Source organism: Protomyctophum bolini (genome assembly GCF_963924005.1).
Source record: "Protomyctophum bolini genome assembly, chromosome: 6".
NCBI lineage: Eukaryota > Metazoa > Chordata > Actinopteri > Myctophiformes > Myctophidae > Protomyctophum > Protomyctophum bolini.
Window position 1 is genome coordinate 21,728,360 of NC_137867.1, and position 19,182 is coordinate 21,747,541.

The 19,182-nt window shown below is 42.5% G+C and overlaps 2 protein-coding genes across 4 annotated transcripts; both read right to left on the minus strand.

The window, feature by feature from the left end:
• Positions 1 to 1,113: 1,113 nt before the first annotated feature.
• LOC308316941 (ubiquilin-1-like) lies at positions 1,114 to 8,466 on the minus strand. The gene is made up of 11 exons (XM_080765733.1): positions 8,253 to 8,466; positions 7,729 to 7,871; positions 7,478 to 7,611; positions 6,911 to 7,173; positions 6,329 to 6,499; positions 5,011 to 5,170; positions 4,570 to 4,691; positions 4,061 to 4,144; positions 3,316 to 3,431; positions 2,117 to 2,288; positions 1,114 to 1,239 (listed from the first exon to the last, which is right to left on the minus strand). Exons 1-11 carry the CDS (start codon positions 8,421 to 8,423, stop codon positions 1,231 to 1,233), a joined length of 1,545 nt encoding a protein of 514 aa, XP_080621859.1. The 5' UTR covers positions 8,424 to 8,466; the 3' UTR covers positions 1,114 to 1,230.
• Positions 8,467 to 9,184: 718 nt separating this feature from the next.
• Positions 9,185 to 19,045, minus strand: gkap1 (G kinase anchoring protein 1). 3 transcript variants are annotated; one of them, XM_080765114.1, is made up of 12 exons: positions 18,975 to 19,045; positions 18,291 to 18,550; positions 17,342 to 17,497; positions 16,543 to 16,623; positions 14,472 to 14,595; positions 14,185 to 14,210; positions 13,258 to 13,419; positions 12,733 to 12,819; positions 12,324 to 12,387; positions 12,150 to 12,220; positions 11,949 to 12,026; positions 9,185 to 9,714 (listed from the first exon to the last, which is right to left on the minus strand). In XM_080765114.1, the coding sequence occupies exons 2-12, from the start codon at positions 18,531 to 18,533 to the stop codon at positions 9,673 to 9,675; spliced, it is 1,134 nt and encodes a 377-aa protein (XP_080621240.1). In that variant the 5' UTR covers positions 18,534 to 18,550; positions 18,975 to 19,045; the 3' UTR covers positions 9,185 to 9,672. The 3 variants fall into 3 exon arrangements, with proteins under 3 accessions (XP_080621240.1, XP_080621241.1, XP_080621239.1); XM_080765115.1 differs by having other exon boundaries at positions 18,986 to 19,040; XM_080765113.1 differs by having other exon boundaries at positions 18,885 to 19,037.
• Between the last annotated feature and the right edge of the window lie 137 nt (positions 19,046 to 19,182).

Here is a 19,182-nt window from a genome sequence, read left to right on the forward strand (position 1 = left end):
ACAGTGGAAGTGCACAACCTCAACCAGACAGATTTACCGCTGACAATGTGTTTCCTATGAATCATTTTGTCAAATAAACCAAACCCTCTGGCCTGTGACAAACTGTACCTGCCTCATGTCTTAAACAAGTTGTGCCTTAGAATGTTTTGTTCAAAAACAACATTGAGGACACCAGGGTGCCGCTGCCCTCTAGTGGTCATGGTGGTGGTATAGTATAGAACAAAAGAGATGCTATTTATGAAAAAGTGTTTCCCCCCTGTAAATGTATGCCCTAGTTCAGAGTTAGTTATTTTATTTATTTATTTGTGTTAATAATAAAAAATTACAGTTTTGGACATACAAGGTGTCCTCCTGACAGTAAAAAAATATTATTCTCCCCTCAATTGCCAATTTCTGAAAACAATTGACATATACACAAAAAAAGAAGATTAAGGCAAAGGTTGCTGATCATTTCTAGAATCAACATTTTTTTTAATTGTTAATCCATTTTAATTAACACCAGTGGTAGCATATTAATCTAGGTAGTGTGGAATCAACAGTTTGTTATTTATAATCGATTGAAGTGGTAGCATATTGATTCTAGGTAGTATATTATTCCGACTCCACAACACAAAGGAAGAGGACCTTGAAAGTATTTTAAGTTAAGTACTGAACCTGCCAGTGCCAACCCTAATTAAGGATAAAAACATTGAGCTCTCCTTAAACTGCATTTAAGGACAGCCAGAAAACATAATGCCTCCCACCACAGCTGTCCACCTACTCTCCTCGAGCATGAGAATACGTGCAGCACTTTAAAGAGGGATATGGTTAGGGGGTGAGAGAGGCTCAGAAATAAAGGAATTTATTGTTGTTGACCAAGTGTGAAAATTTGTGTCCGAGGATAATCAGTGACTCAAAGCGGAAACGGAATTTTCTCACAAATATAGTGAAACACATAATATGCTTGGAATGTAAGCGTACAAGCATGGACAGCATGGTGTGTATTTAAACAATTTGAGTAAATGGTCATTTATCAGCATAGATCAGCAGTGTGTGTGTGTGTGTGTGTGTGTGTGTGTGTGTGTGTGTGTGTGTGTGTGTGTGTGTGTGCGCGCGCGTGTGTGCGTGTGTGTGTGGGATACGTATGCATGTTCCATCGCAGCGGTGAGGTCTCCTCCAGCTCTGTTATGGGCCAGAATGTATGTCTATGTCAGGTTGCGTGCTTTCAGCTTCTCAGGGGGTTCTCTTTCATCACTGGACCTAGGAGGAGATGAGATGCCGAGTTAATTCTAGGGTATATTATCAATTTGTCAACATCTAATGAATATGTGTTTGAGTGGAGGATCACTATATTGAAACATTAGAAAAGAAAAAAGAAAAAATATATTTTATTTATTTATAAGGACCCCCAGTTTGGTACGCATTAGGCAATGGACGCCATAGCTCTGCAAATGATCCAGAATGCCGCAGCAGCACGATTGGTCTTCAACCAGCCAAAAATCTCAATGTATCCGCCCTTCTCCGCTCCCTCCATTACCAAGTCTGATCCAATCCTACAACCCCCCCTGCTCGCTCAGATCAGCTAACACAGAGAAGCTGGCAGAACCTTCACTAAAACATCGGGGACAACACTCCACATGTCCCAGACTCTTCTCCATTCTGGCTCCCAAACTTTGGAATGAACTCCCCATTGCAAATACAACTGCAGACCCACTCCCAATCTTCCGCCATAGTCAGACTCTGAAGACTCACCTCTTCAGACTCCACCTTAGCCCATAGCACTTGCCTTAGCCTCAATGACCTTGCAGGCTTATGTAAAGACTACATTTTTTATTTAGATAGCATGTTATGTAGACAGGTGACAGGTCATAATTGATCTGGCATCCTATAGTATCAGTTATACTGATGATACTTTTTACTTATGGTCCTAGATGACTATTTATGCATTTGATGTATTACCTTGTATTGTTCTTGATTACAGTACATCACACTGCTTAAATTGTAATTATAAATTGGTGATTGATACTGGCCTTATAATGCGTGATGGGGCCATGTCTTTTCAATGTCTTTTTTATTTTGGGGGGAGTTAAAATGTAAAAAATAAAAAATACAGATTGAGAATTGCTGGTTTAGGTACCTGATGCTTGGTGTTAGCCAATGCCTTTAACATCTGCTGTACAAACCGCTGCTGCTGTTCTGTCTCTGTGGCCGCCGATGTAGAACTATTTCCTGATTGGTTATCCAGGTCAATTTCAGGGGGCAGCTCAGCGACAGGGGTGACATTTGTCCCAAAGCTTCCCAGCCCAGTCCTGAAAAAATAACAAGTCACTCTAAACCCTGTGAAATGTGGCACAATATATTTAGTACAAACCTACTGTATGCAACATTCAACTAAGGGAAATAGAGTGTCGCAGTCCTGCCCCCTTTCATGATTCATTTTTGCATTTTTCCCATAGACATTTCGAAACGTAATTATTTAAAGACCTTTTAAGCGTCGTACAAAGCCAACTCTTGTCGTGACAAATCATGACAACAAACACTATTTTGGACCAAACAAATAATTACAAAGAAGAAAAACAACAAAAAAAGTGTAACCTGCCGTTTCTTTCTACTTTCTAATTCTTTGTTTGGCCCAAAACATTGTGTTTATTGTCGTGATTTGTCACGACAACAGTTGGCTTTGTCTGCGGCGTAAACGTCTTTAAATAAATACTTTCCGAAAAGTCTATAATGAAAATGAACGGGATTTATTTTCCGGGTCTCTCGAGGGGGCGGGACTGCGACACTCTATACTGTATAATCCAAGAAAGTGTGTTATCTACTAGGGCGGAAACTACCAATTATTGTATTAGTGATTATTCTATCAATTACTTTTGCAATTAATCTAATAATCGAGGAGTGTGTTTTTATTTTAATCGAAAATAATAATATGTTTTTTATATTGAAATAAATCTATTAGTCTGATTAACCAATATTTTTATTTTGTATTTTTTTAAATGGCAAGGTGAAAAAGAGGGAAAATAAATGAAATTTCCCCCAAAATCTATTATTGTATTAAAATTGTTATATAATCAATTACATTAATTAGTTTAAAACCCATTTTGGGCGGGAACCCCTTTTGGTGTTTTAAACATAGCTAGCTATTGGAAAAGTGCAGATCTACAAGCTCATAGCGCACCACCGAGTGGCGCGATATGAACTTGTAGGTCTGCTATTTCTTTTTAATCGTTAAAATGTGCCTCAAATCTTTCAGAAAATTGTCATGATTTAGAAAACTTTTATTTACTTATTTAATGGTTTAACTGTTGCACCGGTCGTCTTATTATGCTTACTGACCCAGGAATGAGGGCAGGTGCTTCTGCAGCCAGAGTCTGTAGCCCCTGTTGGATCTGCAGCAGAGCCTGCATGGCCCTGGGGTTTAACATGGCTGACAGAAGCTCTGGACTCTGCATCTACATTGACCAATCACACAGACTTTGAATAAAACACTTTGAAGTGAACATCCTGGCTGCAGATCGAGCATGCGATTGTGTGGACCCCCTAGCTGCAGATTGAGGGTTTCCAATGTAATAATATGCAGTGGCGTATGCACACATAGACACTAGGCGGTGCTAGAGCACCTTCCCTTTTGCCATCAGGACAGCAACATGCCCTTTTGAAAGTTATTTTTTTGTAGTTTGTTAATTACATTTTTGCTTTGTACAGTGTAGTGTGTGGCCCATGGTGACATTGACCAATTCTTGATTAAAAAAATTCCAATGTATTATTTATGCCCCACAATCTAGAAATCTCACACTATTAACCGGTTACACGCACCACACAAGGTACCTTTTTTCACTTGAGCAGCTGCCCCTCTAAATGTCTGTGCATATACGCGATTATACAGCTACGGACTGACCAAATATATCCCAGATTCTCCTGTAGTCGGAGTGCAGCACCAAGACGTACAGTATGTGGGAGAACATTCATTTAGATATTGAGCATTGCAGTACGATAACTCTATGTTAACACAAGTCCAAAGCCAGTCAAAATTACTAATAAATCTTGTCCAGTCATGAGACAGTGGCGACGGTACACTCACCTGTTTTAGGAACTGAGGAAGCTGCTGTCTCATCTGCTGCTGCAGCTGAGGATTCCCTGAGAACAGTGGATGGCTAAGCAACATCTAGAACAGCAGAAACATGAACGATATTGTCGCCGTCGTGTGGAAACTTGTGAGTGTTACTTCTGATCTAATGGGTCCAATGTAGTTACGGTATTATTTAATGACCAGGTCAGCATGTTAATACCTTTCATTGGTTCAATATTTATAAAACCCACAGACAAACTTAACCACTTTCGCTTGCAATTTCAAAAACAGACGATCTACAAGCGCACACATCGCATAGTTATAGTACATGTACTGTATGGTAACTGCACACTAAAAATATGTCTGCACAGAAAGTCCTGAGTGTAAATTAAAATCAGAGAATGTACAAGTGTGTGTGTGCGTGTGCGTGTGCGTGTGTGTGTGTGTGTGTGTGTGTGTGTGTGTGTGTGTGTGTGTGTGCGTGCGTGCGTGCGTGCGTGCGTGCGTGCGTGCGAGTGTACCTGTGCGGCTACATCAGGGTTCTGGCTGAGACTCTCCAGTAGGCTCACCACATAGGGCCCAGAGAGCAGGCTCTCTGTCAGACCGGGGCTGGCTGTGATTTGCTCTAACAGGGACTGCATGCCTGGTATAGAGGGCAGCCATGGATCCCCCATACAGGGATATTCACATACGCATGGATGAGACGAGAAACACAGGTAAAGTGACGAGACGAGTCAGGTAAAAGTGAGTGTGAATTAGCAAGAGGATAAATAAGAGAGAAATAAAAACATGCTCTGAAAATGCATGTGGCCCACCCATCTGTCCGCTTAACACGGCAGCCGATCGGCTCGTTAAATGGTCAGATGGGGTGGGCCGCAACGCTTTAAAATTCTTTGACTGGGACCTGCTCTGGAAAAGGTCTGTACCCGCCACTGTACAATTGTGTTTGCGAGTGTGCGTACCTCCAGTGACAGAATTCTGCATGGTGGTACCAGTAGTGGGTGTGGCAGTCAAGTCTGTAGGAGGAACTGTCCCATGGCTGGAGAGAGGGGGGTCCTGCTCTCTTTTCCTGATTGGCTGGGATGCCCCCGATGATGACGTCGTAAGTAGGTTTCTTCCCATCTGAATCAAGGAAAGAGAGCATGAAGGACAAGCTAAATATACTGTACACTAATACACCAATGTCTATATGGTAGGTTCACCTTGACTTAACTGGTAATGGCGCTCATGAACCCTATCATGAAATTAAGTGTGTGGGAGAGTGTGATAAAGTGTACATGCATTTGAGAGATGGTCTCTTGTGCAAGTCTATGTGTAGTATACAAGTATGCAGAGAAGGTCAGTATTTCAATTAATTACATATATTAAAAATACTTAAAATTCTTTATTTTGCAATTAATATTTAGCTGTAAATGTAATTAATTTTTCTTATAAATTAGAGTATGGCCAATTATTGTAAAACTGTTATTTTCTCCCAATTTAGCTCACCACCCAGTGAGGACCCCCCACTGGGAGGGGGTATTATCCTACTGGCTCATCACCCAATGACGACCCCCCACTGTATTATCCTACTGGCTCACCACCCAGTGAGGACCCCCCACTGGGAGTGGGGTGCACACGTTAGTTAAACTGTATTATCCTACTGGCTCACCACCCAGTGAGGACCCCCCACTGGGAGTGGGGTGCACACGTTAGTTAGACATACTAACAGTCCGACAGGCATTAGTTCAACAACACCGTCGATCCCGACATGTGCGGCAGGTTAAAACTAACCCGTGGTTCCCGACATGCGTGGCAGGTTACAACTAACCCGTGGTAGGTTAAAACTAACCCGTGGTTTCCGACATGCGTGGAAGGTTACTTACAACTAACCCGTGGCTTCCTGTGAGGTTAGGTTTAGGGTTGGGTTTTACTGTAGGACTGTTAGTACGTCGGACCAAACACATGCACCCCTGGGAGGACATAGCGTCTACTCTCCATCCTACTCCTTCCCCTTGCTGACAGTCAATGTACAGTAACAAGATACTTTATGTATTTTTGCGCATCTCTGCATGTATCTAAAGAATGTCAGATCGATTGATTGAATACTTTATTAGCAGTATCAAAACAGTATAGCAGTACAGGAAAACAATGTTATTGGGTGTGGAAAATGCACATAATTGTTCATAACATTAATCATAATTAATAATTAGCTATGGGAAAACACCTATTGTACAAGATAAAATCCAGAGGGATTCTATTATACCATCGATTTCTTTGAATATTTAGTCCATTTTGTACCTGAGATGGGTTGAGGTTATGTTCCTGTGCTTTAGTGTCAGTCTTCTGAAGGTGATTGTCACCAGAGATCAACGCCGGATTGCTTTGTGCTGTCTGCAGGTTGCACAGTGCCATATTCTGGCTAAGCAATAACTCCTGTATCATGGCAGGGTTCTGGGCCAACTCTAGAATCTGAGGAGCAGGATGATTTATGGACAGAAGGATGGACGGGCACAGTCAGTTCCTAGCATAAGCACACTGACCACACTGATACAAACTAATAGGCGAGTGTACTCCCAGTGTGCAACTGTGAGTTTTCTGAATGCACCCAGTTTGAGAAAAATAGCCGGAGCGCTCGGATAAAAATGCTTTTTATTAAACAACACAGAATGCACGGGAGCCAATAGCCGACCCAGCAACATTCTAACATCCATGGCACCTTGGTGAGCACTTTATATTTGAAATCTGAATTTTTATTTACAGTACACATTTGCTCTGTACATGTACAGTAGCAGCCACGAAAAACAGGCTGAAGTTGCTGCATGACTGTCATGATTATGATTATTCAGGGCTAAAGCCAAACCAACCCAAACCAACCCGTACCTCTGTAATGACATCCGGGTTGTTGTTGATCTCATCGGCTACATCAGGGTGTGTCTGTAGGAGTTGCAGCATCTGGGGATTGGCTAGTATGAGCTGCCTGGTGAGCTGGGGGTTGGCAGTGGACAGTGTGTTCTGCACCAAGGGGCTGCCCAGGAGACTACACATCATCTCTGGGTCAGCCAGCAGCTGCCTCTCCATCCGCCCCTGGAGTGCTGGGAAGCCACCACAGACTGTGATAGTCGCTTCTTGTCCCATGCCCTCTACTGTAGGAGGATGGAAAGAGAATACAATCAGATACAATTGGCAGGCCACAATGTTTAGATATAAACAGCATGGTAACCGGAAGACTCTAAAACACGCCCCAAAACACACTCGCCCCCATTTATTTATTTATTTTTCCATCGACCCACTCGCCCCCCAGCAGTTATTTTATTTGTTTTACTGAGGTTACATTTAGGAATACCTGGTGGCGACCAGATTTGACCCAGGGCGAGCGGATTTTGTTATGAGCGTTCTTGGAAAATCTAGACTATGTATGAGCCTTTAATGTCCTCCTCCATCTCTTACCCAGGCAGAGAGGAGAGGTGGGTGGTGAGGTCAGGTTATCGGGGCTGGGAATGGGATTAACAGGTGTCATCTCTGCTGGTCGGACCGATTCTGAAGCAGGGCCATGGGCGGACGGGACAGACAGATTGACAGACCTGAGAGAGTAGGTCAAATAGACATTAAGCACTGCACTGTGAGGTTATCATCAGTGGAATATTTATGGTGATAGCAGTTTACTGTGCGTATGTCGTGCTGATTTATGCTGTGTGTACCTGAGGACCATGTGAAAGCTGACTGAGCCATCCTGTCGTTTATACAGACTCAGCAGTTCTGATTCAGTGAGGATCCGGCCAGAGTGAATCAGCACAAACTGCGCTTCAGTGGTCCCAAACCGCTCTGACACAATTTCTTTCAACTTCATATATATGAGTTTGTTATAAGCAAACACGCCCAGACAGACAGGGAAAAAGAGGGGGGTGGGGTTATTGGTTGGAAATTACATAAAAAACAAAAAGCATTTGCTCAGTTTCTTGGGGCAGTGGATGATACAGCACTAACCACAAGCCAAGGTGGCAAGGTAGCCTAATGCGTGCAAATAATTGGCAGGCCAATTAACTCACCACACTAAATATTAAATAGGGCGGCTACCTTTTGCAGCTGACAACGCAAAAGGAAACAAGTATGCAATAAAATGTAATTCAAAATAATGTTGGCATTGCTTGGGGGTGGGAAAGACATATGGATTGTCCGAGTCTGAATGTCTGTATATAGCCTGGTATAACGATATGGATACAACCTGTCTGATGGTGCAATCTCCTTTAATGACGAAGTCTTCTTGCTCTGTGAGAGTTTTCACAGTAACATTGATGACTTCACAACATTCCAAGGATGTTTTGGGTTCATCTTCTCTAGCCATCTCCTCGGTGCCCCGCGCTGACGGACTGGTCCGACAGGAAAGTTGAAACATGTGGAGCGCACAGTCCGGGCGACAGGCGCGTCTCTCCGATGACTTGACAAAACACGAAATGAATGAATGCTAAGTCTGATCTGGCTGACGCGTTAAACTTATGACCAATGACATTATTCTTCCTATGTCTCTGGTTCAGCTTTAACGAGACCACGATGTGATGTCAATTCCCGTTTGCCGGTTGGTTTTTTTCACGAGTCGATCACAGCTTAAAATGTGTCGTACGACGGTGTTGCTCGCTGAAAATAGCTGTTCGAAACTGCATGGCGACGCATTGAGCTTGTAGATAGCCTAATTTCAGCGAGCGACACAGCTGTCTTACAGAGAATAAAAGCATTAGGCCTACTACTATAGTGCTGATAGCAGTCCAGCAATCTGTCCAGCCCACAGGTTCTCAAAGCGGCGTCCGCTGGTGGTTTTAGGTTTAGGGGGTCCTAAGCAAAGGTAGGCTATAAATATTTAGAACACAGCTCTGCCTCTACATCTCATTTGTACACACAAGATAACTTGGGAACAGTGGGGTCCATAATTACCTACTGCGGTGACGTGGGTCCTTGAAATTAAAACGTTTGACAACCGACATATGGTAGCCAGCTACACACTAGAAATGCATGGGAATTACAAAAGATAAAACAAACCCAAAAAAAGAAGAGTGAAGCAGAAAAATAATCTTAATGCAAATAAAATGAACATGTACAAATTATACGAAATCCACAAGATAGATTGATATGATAGAATGTTGGAAACTAAAGCCTCACACTTAACTTCCACTGGAAAAGTAGTTTATTTAGCCTACTTTACAGTGAGATAAAGAAAAACAGAACAATCAAAAAGTTACATGTCATTTTGGCATCAGAACGGGGAAAGGGATACACAGCGTGCTTTAAACTGAACATGAACAGTGCTGGAGATAAAGTGTCACCACTTCACCTAAAAACAGCAGCACTGGAAACCAAAACCATGGTTCAACACTTATGAAGGATTTGTAAAGCCTCTTATTATTCTGCTGTGCAATACATCCCACCAAGTCGGGCGAGTTAGTCTTTTGTGTGTGTGTGTGTGTGTGTGTGTGTGTGTGTGTGTGTAGGTTTTGAGGGGGCATGCATAGTGTTGACAAAGTTGGGAGAAACATAAAAAAAGCAAATCGGGGTGGGTTCTTCCCATAAGAAAATCAACTTTTTTTTCTTCATTTGTTTGTTCAGTTACATTAACATATTTTTGCAGTCACTGCATCCTCCTGCTGGAATCTTCATAGATCCGACTCTGAACCCTTCTTCCCCTTCTTGTTTCCCTGCCAGTCAGAGAAGACCAGGGATGACAACACGTTATGAAGAATTGCATCATATAGAATTGAAAGGACAAGTCACCAGCCTCCCAGCATACAATGAAGCAGCCCAAACATCACCACCAGGATCTCACCCAAAACTGTATCAATCACATTCTGCTCCAGAAAACCGTTTAAGTCCTATTTATTACAAGGTATCGCGTGCCAAAAATAGCCAATGCATAAATGTCGTTGTGAGCTTGTAGATCAGCTATTTTCGGCACTGCCGTACGACGAAGCATGAATTAACTGCATCACAACATAGAGAAAAATCACAGCGGTCTTGCGCTCCAAAATGAACCAATGGGATGCTATTAATCTGAAATTGATATTTCTATAAATGCACCCAAGTGTCTGTACGTACGCGTGCGCGTGTATGACTATGTACGTCTGTAATCCACATAATTAGAGAACCGTTCGCCCCGTGGTAAGGAACACACGCGTTCCCCACCACCACAGTCGTCGAGTCGTCGGATACACTGTTGACGAGAACCAGCACAAAAGCCACTACCCGGGCTCTGGACCTGATCACCCCTATATCTCCATATATGGAGCTGGCCTGTTCTGACATCTGCATAGACTCCATATATGGGCATAAAAGGGACACATTACAGACATAATACTGGGTGGGGCATGCAATTCCAACTTGCATCGTTCGAAGGGTAATCCGCCATTACACTTGCTCCTTGCTTTTAGTGCCTTCCTAGCCTGGCCCAGTCCGTGTGCTTTCTGGTCTAGTGGGGCGGGTGCCGGTCGAAAACAGGCGGTGGATCCTATTGGTTCACTAATCTGATCACCGGGGACCACTGGGCAAGACCTACGCTGTAAACGGCATCATTTTTTGAGGCGGAAGTACTGCTGGAGGAAATGGCGATGCTTTACAAATCAGTTTACATTCTCAGTGAATGAAACAAGTGATTGGTCTGAAAAATATCGTATCCAGGGGAAATACATCTGACGGATGTTCCAGACCGACACTTCCGCCGATAGCGTCTCTGCCTTAGGCTGTGACCAGGCTTTTCTCTTCGCAGATGAGTAAGGCTGGGACAGAGCCTAACTGGCGACACATGTATGGAAATCCTGGTGACGCTGGAAGGGCATTGGGCTGCGATGTGATTATTAATTCATATCTAGAGCAACACTTGATTGGAACCCTCTCGTTCTTCCTCCTCACCCCATCTGACTGGATTTCTTTGAACTCAGTTGCAAAGGTAAACAGATTCGGGAAAGTCGAGATTGACATCAGTCATAAAGGATCAGCATGTAGGCGTAATGATTGAACATCAAGTTATATCGATTTTCACTGCAACGTTTTGGCAATTGTTTTGAATCAAATCAGAATCCATTTTTGTTTTAGTACAGAAGTGGTTAAAATTAAAAGGAATCAAATCGATTGGGAATCATTTTGAATCGAGAATCGATTTAGTTTTGAATCGATTTTAAATCGAATAATCACCCAGAATTGAATCAAATCATGGGATACCAAAAGATTCACAGCCCTATGCATCATATTTTTATTTCAAATGAAGTCACCCAATAGTGACCACTGACCACTTCACCACTTTTCAACCTATCTTCATATAATTGGTCCTCACTAATGTTCATGATATATTTTTCTACTCTGTGTCTCATAGGAGGGCTGTGGACAGTTCAGAAACTCGTCCACCAGTGACATCATCATTAGGCAGATTTATCTTTAAACAAGATTTTTTTGGAAAAATATTTAGATTTGCATTATCGTAGGAACGATGGCTCCATTTTCGCATTGCAACTTTTCAGGAATAGAAAGCCTGCAGTTTCTATTAGCTTGGATTCCCATTCGATGATGTCACTGGTGGACAGGTTTCTGAACTGCCCACAGCATGAGACACAGAGTAGACAGAAATTGTAGTATTTTATCATTAGTGAGGACCAATTATATGAAGGTAGGTTGAAAAGTGGTCCTTTAATAGTTTGTGCTGCGTCTACAATAGCTATAGTTGTTACCATGGCCCTGTCCCTTCTGCTCTCTACTGGTTTAGACATCTCTCTTTTCTAGAGGAAGGAACACACACATTACTTCACACGCATGCACGCACGCACGCAAGCACTTGTACAATGTCTCATACACATAATTTGGCTTGCCGAGTCCAAATTGCAAAGTAGTCTCTCACCTTCGACCTCCCTTCCACACACACCTTTAGCCCCAAGGACAATCTTACCTGATGCTTTGGCTGTTCTGACTGGAGGCCTTTAACTTTAGACTTTTCTTGTTCCAGGGCAGCGTGCAGTAATGATACCTAAATGAGACAAATCATACAGTCACATGATCTGATTCCGATTAACCCATAATACAAATGACTGGTAGTTATAGTTGGATGCAACGGTGAGGTGTTCAATGTGTGTGCACATATATCACAGACCTGTGATGACAGTTCCTCTTTGATATTTAAAAGCTCATCAACCTGTAGAAGGATCTCTGCTTTATCTTTCACTGGTGAAGGAGAACACAATGGAGGAGAGCACGTTAGAAGAGAATAAGAGATCAATACCAGATCAATCAAACTGGGTGTTTAAGTTGCCGATATTCAACTCACTCTCCCCCTGCTGCAGCATCTTAAGGAGCTGAGAATTTCTTGCTTTTACTTCCTTGTATTTCATCTGCAGAGAAAAGGAAGCAGGACAAAAGGTTTAGAATTAGTTTTGCACACTCCAAAATACAGTGTATAAATTCTCCCTCTCAGACACCCTTAAACTATTGTTTTTCCTAAAGTGAAGCAGGCTATAGAAAAATGCCTCAATGAGGACAGCCCATGTTAACTCATCACAATATAATATGAGACGGGTACTGACCAACAGTAAACCTTTTTTCGATGTAGAGAGGAGTCTATAGGTGTCTATAATTGGAAATGTCTGAATGTGTTGTTAAAATTGGCAAAAAATGGCTAATTCAACAATGCGATTCAACAATGGACGATCAGGCAACTGTTGCTTAAGACCACTGACCTCCCACTGTGAGATGGTCTTCTTTAGTTTATCAATCTCCTGGTCTTTCTTCTCCAGATCGTACTTCAACTGTTCTGTCCGAGGGTCCTGCGAGCGGGGTGGGGTGTAAAAAGGCAGGAAATTAAGAGCTGCTTTTAGAAATAATTAAAAGGTTAATAGCACACCTTTAACAGCCTGGAATTTTGAGAAAGATAAATCACAACCTTTGCACACAGTGGAGCACAGATCTCCACCATGATCCATGTCCCAAATAATAACCCTTGTTATGCCTATTGTTACTTTAAGTTAGTAACTAGTTATAGTTACTGCTTTCAAAACATAACTTAGGCAAAGCAATATGTAAGTAATTAGTAAAGTTACTCGCCTGGTTACTTTTGCAATACTTGAAAACGAACAAAACCAAAAATCTCAATCAGCTGGTAAATACATTCTTTATCATACTACAAGGCACGGACCACAGCGATACTATTCAATGTCCGGTGACACTGCTCACTTAACAGCTGTGACCCCATCAGTCCATCTCACCGGTTCATGTTCTGTGGAGGTGTTGACCTCTTGACCCTGGCTGTTGACATATTGCTCACGTCTCTTTTCCCGTTGGATGATGCGATTGACATCATCCTCCAGCTTATTGAAGAACCGATCCTCCTGCGCCACACCTAATGCTATATTAGCTGCACTAGATTCCTGTATGGTGTAATGTTAGCAGTGGTGTTAGCAGTGACAACATGTTATGTAAATATGACAACTCAACCAATCTTAATAAAATATACAGTTTATATAGGGTGTAAAAAGTTGTACGTCACCAAGAGGGGGGAGGTGTCTGAAAAGCTAGCGGCGCCATTCTTGTTGGCTTTAAACTCTAGCCCACATCACTCAGAATAGAGTGACGGTGGTATGTTTTTGTTGCGAACGCAGTGATTGCGAACGCAGTGAGCACTTACTATGAGACCTAGCAGATCATGTCTGTCTGTCTGTGTGTGTGTGTCCATGTGTGTCCCCTTTGTGCCCATATATGGAGCTGAGTGATTTGTTTGTGATTGATGCAACACACTCCATATTTGGACATATAGCTGCTTTGGGGACTCCTTATATGGTTATGGCTAAGTTAAAAACTTAACTTGCCGGAAAGCTGAAAATCTAATTCCGTTTTCTAGCTCATTCCCTCGACGTGACCTGCTGTGGCACTTATTTACTGAGCAAGTCTGCACCATTGTGAGGTCAGTTTAAAAAAATAACTTATACAAGCACAACGGATAGTCGCTCAATGTAAACAAACCAGACAAGCCAACAAGTATGGTGGCCGGCGAGGCCGCTACCACGTGACACATACTGTATGTTGACGCCCCCTCAAGGAGATTTTGGTACGCTCTATAGAGCGAGCTTGATAAAGGTTACTCTAGTCTAAAACAATTTCTGGATTTAGGAATGGGAATGTTCGGCATGTCTCACCTCTTTCTCCTTCTTAGCTTGATTTTCTGCAAATACAGAGGATTAAGTATGTGGTTATACTGTTCATTCAAAGTCAAAATATAGAACAATAAATTTCATTATGAATGTTGTTTTGGATTAGTCAGAAACTGAAAGTACACAGTAACATCCTCTGTACATTTTACTCTCAGAGAGACTCTACCGTGTACAGGTGCAGGTGATAATAGAATGTAGATTAAGGATCACAAAGGAAGAAGCCATCATTCTACTGACTACATCCCACAACACTTTCTCTACTTTTCTCTCACCAACAACACTTCCTTCTGCCTGAAAATCCTGCAGAGAGACAGTCTTCTTCTCTTTTCCCTGCTGGTTCTTCTTCTTTTCCTTCTTTCCCCCTCGAGACTTAGGGGAGACAGTGTCTGTGATGCCCTGTAAATAGAAAAGACAAATATATTAAAGATAATGCTTAAGTGTCAACTTCCCATGTCTTCAGCCCAACACTAGAGGGCAACATAAGTGCCATACAAAACTCAGCTGTAGATTACAGCACAGGAAGTCCTGGGAAATAAATAATAGCTTAAAAAAAAGGTCTAGAACTGCATTTAATTTTCTTTTGCATGACCTTGCTTCAATTGAGGTATTGGCATCAATGAAACATACAGCAAATGGTAATTTCCTTAGACAATGCGACTCGATTTCAATTAGCCAGTCATTTATGCTTAACTGACTGAGCATGACTCGTGCAGTATCTGAAGTTAATCAAATCAGATTCAGCACATGCCATGAAATGAACAAGATGGCTCCACTAGGGGTGCAACGGTTCAGTTAGACCACGGTTCGGTTCGAACCTCGGTATGGGGGCCACGGTTTCGGTTCGGTTTCGGTACAGTAAAAAAAAATACCCCCTTGTGAAGTGATCCCCAGGAACGCGCCCTACTGTACCCTCTACTGTACTGTACTGTACTAGTGTCACTGTACTGGCACACACGAAATCATCATATATACAGTTAATAATGTGCGTGTGTGTTAGGTTGTGCACAGGTGGTGAAAAACAACCACGCTGTTTTCATGCTCATACCCAGCCAGCCAGCCAGGCAGTGGCTTGCACCACTCAAAAAAGTTTATTTATAGCATTTTCTTTTCTTCTCTTTTTTTAGCATATATTATTTTATTAGGCATTTCTGCCTAAAGGGGGAAAAATACCTTATATTGCTATTTTAATGTGCCTTATCATTATTTTCAAGGGGAAATAAATGCACCTATGCGCTCACACGGGGCATTAAGCACATGCAGGAAAGAGGAGAGGAGAGTGCCTCCTGGGAGGGGAGTCATTCACAGTGAATGCGTCGTGTCTCAGAAAAATAGCCTACAAAAGTTTACAATAAGTCTACATGAGGATTTAAGGATATTATGCTTATATTATTAGAAGAAGGGCTTCTATCTACAGTCATGGATTGGACATGGGAGTATTTTGTTGGTACTTTTCTGACGGAATGAATGTCCTGCTGCGGGTTGTTTATGCTCTCACTCTCCCTCTTAATTAGCACTCAAACAGCGAGTGCAGATGCAGAATCAGATCTGAACAAACTTACAACGACCGTGCTTAGAAGCCTGTTGGCGCGAGGTTACTCCGCTGTGTGCGTCTCTGTGTATGACGATCAATAATTATTCCAAGAACGACGTTTAAAGACGAGTGCTGGATTCTCCTCATCATGCCGTCTCTCTCTCTGTGTGTGTGTGTGTGTGTGTGTGTATGTAGGGGGTGGGCCGACAGAGTGCTACACTTCTGTGACCGAAAGAGTGCTAGACTTCTTAGTAGGACGGTGTGTGACCGATAGAGTGCTAGACTTCTAAGTAGGCCAGTGTGTGACCGAGAAATACATTCTTCGCAGCTGTAATAAATGAATTAATGCAAACCGAAATAGCGCGGTTCATTAGAGCGCATTGAACCGTGTATGTGGAACCGAACGGTTCGGTTTTCGGTTGAAAACCGTTGCACCCCTAGGCTCCACATGTATATTGGATTATTGATTCAGCATATTCATGGGGAAACTGACATTGCTTAGAGCTACAATCTATAAGCTTTACGTTTGTTGTCTCACTCTCCCGATGGAGAGGTAATTAACAACTTCTGGCCTAAAATAAAGATGGTGAGCACATGTGTCTAATCTGGTGTGCTGTCTTGAGACGCCAGGAAGAGTAACTACTGTGATTCACAGTAAGCTAATGGGGATCTAATAAATAAATCAAATCAAATCCTTTTACTGACAACCAAATCACCAAATTAAGTCGTGTGGAATTCCTGTATCGTTATGTATGATACATTAAATAAAAAACAGCATGGTAGTATATGTAAAGTATTTGTTTGTGGTGTACCTCTTTCTTCTGTTGTTCAAAGTCAAGTTGGCTGAGAATCAAGGCCTTTTCTAAGTCTGCCTCATACAGCTCACTGGTTATCTACAGATGGGTAAAGGAACACAGAGACAAGGAAAGAAAACACATCAGATCCATGTTTCTCTTTATCTGTTCAATTGCAGCTTGTTACAGCTGGAGCAGCAACAGCAGTACAACACTAAGTGTTAATTATGATTAAACAATTTCCAAAACCTGCTATGGAAGAATCTTATTCCCAACCATTATGTTAACATTTGCCCGTAGGACAGCCCTATTGCAGCTGTCCTGGCTGCAATTCGAAACTGGCCCCCGTAAAATCTGAATCCCCCCCACCGCCCACCCTCCCCCCCCCCCCCCCCCCCCCCCCCTCACTGCTTATGTTTCTTTTCCCCTTTTACCTCCTTTATGATGAATTCCTGTTCTGTTCTTTGACTACCGGTATATAGAAGTGTTTGTATGTCTCTAAGTGTTTTGATGAATTGAACAAGGTGGACCCTCTTGTAAACAAGTGTAATGCTTAATTGGGTCGTCCAGTCAAAGTTAACAGTTTGTAATTGAAATGTACTGTAATTCCAGTCAAAGTTAACAGTTTGTGCTTGAAATGTACTGTAATTCTGCAAATATTTCAATCAATCAATGCCCACTACCAATTTTTGACATGGCAAATTTGATCTTTCTACAACGTAATCTCATTGCTAGCCTATACACATGTTCACACTTCACTCCTAAATCATAGACAGTGGAGATTTCAGCATGTGCTCATTCCCCCTTATCTTCCTACCTGCTCATCCCTCTGTTTCCATTGCTGCCATCCTTCAGCGGGTACAGTCTGGTCCCCTGCTGTAGGATTGAGAAGGTCATTTGCTACCGCCTGGAGAGTCATGGGTTGTGGGGCACATGACTTCTGAGGGATCTTCTTGAAAGCCAGACTTCGCAACTGATTGACAAAAACCAAAAACATTACATGTTTCGATTACATCGAAATCCCATTGGATTTTTTTATTTCCAATACTACAACCTTGAGAATCCATCTGCCTCAACGGAGATAGTCAGATATGCTTGTTTCATCAGCGCAGCAACCACAATGTTTTAGATTAGTTACTTCTACAGGTATGATGGCACTTTAGGGGTGGCAGTGGCTCTGGTAGAGTGGCTCCGGAGTTAGTGTTGAAGTGTCCTTGAGCAAGACACTGAACCTCTAATTGCTCCTGTGGTGCCATAGTTTCCTCCGCCATCGGTGTATGAATGCGTGTGTGAAACAGTGAATGGGTGCATGCACAATCTATGTAAAGCACTTTCGATAAAAGTGCTTTATACATGCACCATTTACTTTAGCTTGCACTGATTTTAGTCAGCTGCCTCCCATCAATTACGGTGACAGTGATCCCAATCAATTAGGTTGTTGTCAGGTATCGAGCATAGTTATATACTATAAAAGGTATCAATAAGGTTGTGTATGTGATGAAAAAGCATTTACTTGATCGTATCAGATTATAACTTTAATTGTTCTGGATATCTAACCCAATGTCCTGGGTCACCAGTCTTAAAGAGGCAGAAAGCAGTGTGAAAGGCCCCCCGGGCCCCCCAACATGGTTTCAGTTATGAAGTGAAACAAATGAAGGGTAGAGAAAATAATTACAATATGACAATACAACCAGTTGAATGTAAAATGGGCAATATGGTGCTACTGCTACATCTAATTGAATGCACCTCTCTTGGCACCCACAAACCTGATTTGCTTCAGTCTGTTGCTGTTCTTTCTTCTTCTTCTTCTTGTCTTTCTTCTTGTCATTGTTCTGAGCGACTTTCCCTGCTGCCTTCCCCGTCCGGCTCTTCCCAGAGTCCCGACCAGCTTTACTGGTGCCGGTGGTCTTTCCCACATCAGAACTGTCCGAGTCCGATTCGGTGTCGATCTGAAGCAAGGCGAAGCGGGACGCGGTGGTGGGGACGTTGATCATTGCAGACGATGCCATAGCTACTGGTAGTTGATCTGAATGAAACAACGAAACGACTGAACTGACAATACCTGAAATACTGCCAGAAAACAAAAGCCCCCAGTTGAAACCTTTGTCTAATACAAGCCACTCCAGTTAAGACACAATATTGCTTAAGCCTTATATGAATGAAGTCGTAATATATTACTGCATTTGAATAGCCGTCTAAAATCAAGAATCCTGACGCTTCAACGTGCAATGGTACCTAGCATTACAATGCAGTAAAGTAACAGTGAATAGCCGTGTTAGCTGCGGTGGCTGGTTAGCTCAAAGAGCTACCCAAACAAGTGTTAAACTAGTGAATTGTGACAACAAAGAACGTATTCGTACTTTCACACAAAACGCGTATCCTTGCGATAGTACTTGATGTGTGTTTGCGTGGCTATATGCGCGAACAAATGTTGGTCAAGAAAGACACACTTTCTTTTCACCTGTGTGGTTCGATTCGATCGCTGTAACGATTCTGATTCTATTTCTCTGCACTGTTCGTTGGGCGATGGGTAAGTACAGGAGCCCGGTTGGACCAAAAATGTATGGTCTAGTTCCGCGCTGCGGTGACACGCGGTGGAGGAACCAGAGTCGTGGGTGGGTGGGTGGGACAGTCTGATGTAGTGGCCACCACGGTTAC

What these genes read in the sequence shown, in the direction of transcription:
- LOC308316941 (XM_080765733.1), bottom strand. Translation starts at nt 8,423, where the DNA reads ATGTTTCAACTTTCCTGTCGGACCAGTCCGTCAGCGCGGGGCACCGAG. An exon ending in ACCCGGATGTCATTACAGAG is followed by an intron (nt 6,500 to 6,910) that starts GTACGGGTTGGT and finishes CCTGCTCCTCAG; the next exon opens with ATTCTAGAGTTGGCCCAGAA. An exon ending in GCAGAATTCTGTCACTGGAG is followed by an intron (nt 4,692 to 5,010) that starts GTACGCACACTC and finishes CCTCTATACCAG; the next exon opens with GCATGCAGTCCCTGTTAGAG.
- gkap1 (XM_080765114.1), bottom strand. Translation starts at nt 18,533, where the DNA reads ATGGCATCGTCTGCAATGATCAACGTCCCCACCACCGCGTCCCGCTTC. An exon ending in CCTCCACAGAACATGAACCG is followed by an intron (nt 12,820 to 13,257) that starts GTGAGATGGACT and finishes CCCCGCTCGCAG; the next exon opens with GACCCTCGGACAGAACAGTT. An exon ending in CAGAACAGCCAAAGCATCAG is followed by an intron (nt 9,715 to 11,948) that starts GTAAGATTGTCC and finishes TCTGACTGGCAG; the next exon opens with GGAAACAAGAAGGGGAAGAA.